Below are 4,174 nucleotides of genomic sequence, written 5' to 3' on the forward strand. Positions count from 1 at the left end.
AGGCGGGGGAGAGGATATTGGGCGGAAAAGACGCGGAAGTCGGTGTTTGCGGCCGACCGGAGAAAAAAGTCGCGCTGAGCTAAAACGTTTGAACTAGCGTGTTTTAATAAACAAGTGCGTATGCGCATGCGTGAACATTAACTTGTGAATGTCATATGTAAATAAAAAAAACGCAATTTCTTTATTGGCTTGAGGAAATAACATACAACGAGTTAAGTCAATTTAATTTGAATTGTGATGATCTTTTAAACTTAATTGATCCTTTGGCGTGTTCTTGTGTCCGAACGTTATGTACACTGGTATGTGCGTGTGTGTTCGCATAATCGTTTAATTTTAAAACGCCGAGACGAAAAAAAAAAGAAAATAGACAGAAAGAGAAGTCCGTCGATCTCGCTTCTCCTCTATGTTTTTTCGTTTGTTCGTATCTTTTTTTTTTTATTTTCAGATTACACGTGAACATATTAAAATCTTTGGCTTGAGTCTGCGGACGGATGTGTGAAGAGGAGGAGGAGGAGGGTTAAGGGGATGAAGGTGGAGGAATCGCAATTATGAAGGACAGGAAACCACAAACCCTATAGGCACAGACAGAGGAGGGGGGATGAGCCTGTTTACAACATGATAACTGCGGTGGTTATATAAACTTTAATAACGATCGTTTATTTATAGAATCATGTCCATATACTGTTGCCATAAACAGAAATCTGATGGTTTTTTTTAAATAGCGGTTGCTGTTGTTGTTGTTTTTTTTTTCTCGTTGTTTGGATTAATTTTGTCTTTACCCCACTTCCAGTCCGTGTCTCTGTGACCTCCACGCTACTCGCTGTCCTCCTTGTCCTCCTGTATGGTGGTGGTCGAATGGTTGTAAAGTCCCTGCGCCATCAGCTGCAGCGCCAGGCCGTTCTTGTAGCCGGTGGCCTTTTTGATCTTGGCCCTCTTGTTCTGGAACCAGATTTTGATCTGGGACTCGTTGAGGTTCAGTTCCTGCGCCAGAGACTGTCTCCGCTGCTCCGTGATGTACCGGTTGGCCTGGAACTCGGTTTTCAGTCTCTGCAGCTGCTCGGCCGTGAACGCCGTGCGCGGCCTCTTGTCCTCCTTGCTGCTCTTCTTCTTCTTCAGTTTCCGTGTCCGCGGGCCTGGTGTGGAAACAACAGTGGGACGAACACGTAAATGTCACGAGTGGCGGATTCGGAACAAGCGCAAAACGGATCCCAGCTATCAGCTATCCGCCACACTCAAGCGTGCACACACTCACTGAATCTCACGTTAAAAAAGAAAAAAAAAAAAAGAGTTCCACGCAGAAAAAGAACGTGTGTGAAATACTATTATTAGCTGCCAGGCCAGTGTAACAAGGAAACACACACGCACGTATCCACATGCATGCAGGGTCTTTATCTCTCGCTCTGTCTCTCTCTCTCACACACACACACGCCTAACATCTGGTTCGTGTCTCCGCCACAGATCTCCAAACTGCGTGGATAGCAGGTCGCTAGATTTTGGTTGATTCACGTGCCTGACGCACAAAAGTGATTGGAAATCAGCTGGCGGATCGATATTAGTGTCGAGAAGCACAAAGGACCCCCCTTTGAAAGACTTGCGTGCTGAACCGGGATCCCCGTTGCAAAAAATGAAAAAAATTAATAAAGTAATTAACTATAAACTGATGGCGTGGAAAAAGAAATGGAATAAAGAAATCATTTCATATATAAAAAAAAACAACGGCTATATTTAAACCCAACATTTGCATCAGGGAAATTAAAAACACATGAAAATTATGGTCGCCAACAGTGTTCATGGAGGGACGGATATTTGAGATATTCTGTACTTATATTCTATAATAATTCGCTCTAAGGAAGTCAATATAATTCAATATAATATATAGACTATGCTGGGTAAAGTTGTAGTGTTATTATTCTACCATGCGTTCGATCCAATCTGTTATATTATGATTTAATAAAACAGCTGATTTAATATAAAATACACATCTAGTTGAAGCCTTAAAATTCCTACTGTTTTTATCAGACTACATTACAACAGGTGTTGATCAAAAACAATAACTAATGTGTGATGTGTAGGCAGTCGACGCGGTTTGTTTTTTAACAAAGACCGTCCCTTTACTCGCGGCCACTATTTATGTTATTATGGAGTATATTATTCAGTGTAAGGCACAAACCCGCGGCTGAGGGTTGACCTTGCTTTTTTTCACTTTTGATGGAAAGTTTAATTTGACACAGGCCGTAAAAATAACTGAATAAACCGACGTTTTCGCCATGCAGTTGCGCTGATGGCAGGTGGAATTCTCTACGCGTTCCCGGCTGAACTACAGTAGCACTCACACATATCCGAAACCTGTTTTTTTTAATGTAAACAGACGTGTTTGAGGGAAAGTGGAGGTTTAAATCTAGAAGTAGATTTAAAAAACATACATTGGCTCAGAATGGGAAGCTACTGGATTTGAAAGAACTTTTTTGTGAGTGTTTAAATAAACTCCACGTTGACGTGTATATAGAAATTGCTTGTTTTGTTGTGGTGGAGATTAATTTGAAATTATTCAGTGTGACCCCGTCCTCCAAGATGTTTTTTTTTTCCATACACATCCACTCTGATGGTAGTATTCCAAGCAGGGGAGTGTATTTGCGTGTGTCGCCGAAGTAAGAGCGAAGGGACCGGGGGGAGCGGAGTCCGGCCGCCGCAGCCGTCCGGCCAGGACCGTTAGCGCCTTACCAGATGAGGGTCGATCCGAGTACCGGGTGCAGTAAACCCAGGCGGGCCACAACAGCGGCTGGCTCTCCTTCGGATTGGCCGGAGACCCTCCGTTGCCGCCGCTCATAACCATAATAGCCGAGGGGCTGTCCGCGTATCTGCCGGTCCCGTTGCCCGCCGGCTCCCCTTGTTTCGCCGAGCTCTGCTTGGAGGACGGCGACGACGACGAGGAGGAAGAGGAGGACGAGGAGGAGGGCGATGAAGAGGCGCTGTCGCTGCTGCAGTTGGAGTCCAGGCAGAGGCTGCCGGCATGCGGCCTCGCCGCCAGTGGGTTGACGTTCTCCCGCCCCGGCGTTTGGCTCCGCTCGCGGCAGCCCGCCTCCTTCTTACAGCCGAAGTCCGGCCGGAGGATGTTGTCGATGAAAAAGTTCGTGGTTCTGTGGGCCTGCTGGGCCGCCTGGTGCGGCAGCATGATGGGCGGGGAGGGCAGGTTCGGCGACAGCGACACGCTCTCCTCCTCGGTGGAGTCCCGGCCGCTGGCGGGCTCCTTGGCGTGCTCTTCCATGGCTGCTGGCGGCGAGGAGAGGTTGGCCTCCTTCCGCGGAGAACTCCACTTGTTGCTCGTCTTCCGCCCCCGCGACGTTATCCAATTTAGACGGACGGCATAAAAAAAACAAACACACCCCCTCCTCGCTTCAACGAATAAATACCCGTGTTTATATAGGTTAAAAAAAAACGTCACCTACTGCCGTCTCCTAATAGCCTTCCGAGAGCGGACATAGCGAGAGTGTGTCCCCGGGTGTCGACAGCGTTTCCCCCCGGCGCCGCATGCTATCTGTGCGCCCTCCGTCCGGAGCCCGCTCCTAAAGAAGCCTCTAGTTTTTTCTCTCCGGCCGCTCGGGCTCTTACACGCGGGCGCCGCCGCCGCCGCGCGCGCATAGAACGTGCAGCGAGCCAATCAGGCGCGGAGAACCGTCACTGTCACCGGCGACGGCGGCCAATTAGCGGCCGAGGAATTGCCCTGGGGGCTCACGCGCGCTCACGAGCAGCAGACATGTTTTTTTTTCCCCTTCTTCTTATTACGGCCAGGCGCACGTGCACACGGGGAAGGCGGCAAAACAAAAACAAGAGGCGGAGGATTCGGATGTCAGGAAGGGAAACTGGGCCGATCGATATTTCTCTGCCAATTAGAGATGTGGAAACTATATTTTTTTTATCTATATATAGGTCAGCAAAATTAAAAATCCAAAATGACTTATTTTCGCTTTGCTGCACATCGGCTTTTAAATTCGAGTTTTTCCTTAACGAGATTCTGAACTGAATGTGCGTGTGTGTTAATGTGTGTGTGTGTGTGTGTGTGTTGTACAATAAAAAAAAGATAAGGGAATAAATATGTTTTCTGTTTGCAATAATAAATTATTTTAGGTGTGTTTTTTGAAAGGAAGAAAAAGAAAAGGATCGTAATCATTTCTTT

The 4,174-nt window shown here is 47.2% G+C and overlaps 1 protein-coding gene across 1 annotated transcript; it reads right to left on the bottom strand.

The window, feature by feature from the left end:
* Positions 1 to 678: 678 nt before the first annotated feature.
* LOC147233339 (homeobox protein engrailed-1-B-like) lies at positions 679 to 3,548 on the bottom strand. Its single transcript, XM_086148032.1, has 2 exons — positions 2,722 to 3,548; positions 679 to 1,133 (listed from the first exon to the last, which is right to left on the bottom strand). The coding sequence occupies exons 1-2, from the start codon at positions 3,263 to 3,265 to the stop codon at positions 814 to 816; spliced, it is 864 nt and encodes a 287-aa protein (XP_086004158.1). The 5' UTR covers positions 3,266 to 3,548; the 3' UTR covers positions 679 to 813.
* Positions 3,549 to 4,174: the final 626 nt, after the last annotated feature.

The sequence above is a fragment of the Fistularia commersonii genome, chromosome 6 (assembly GCF_037954325.1).
Source record: "Fistularia commersonii isolate RoL2024-O1a breed Wild chromosome 6, RoL_Fcom_v1.0, whole genome shotgun sequence".
Classification (NCBI taxonomy): domain Eukaryota; kingdom Metazoa; phylum Chordata; class Actinopteri; order Syngnathiformes; family Fistulariidae; genus Fistularia; species Fistularia commersonii.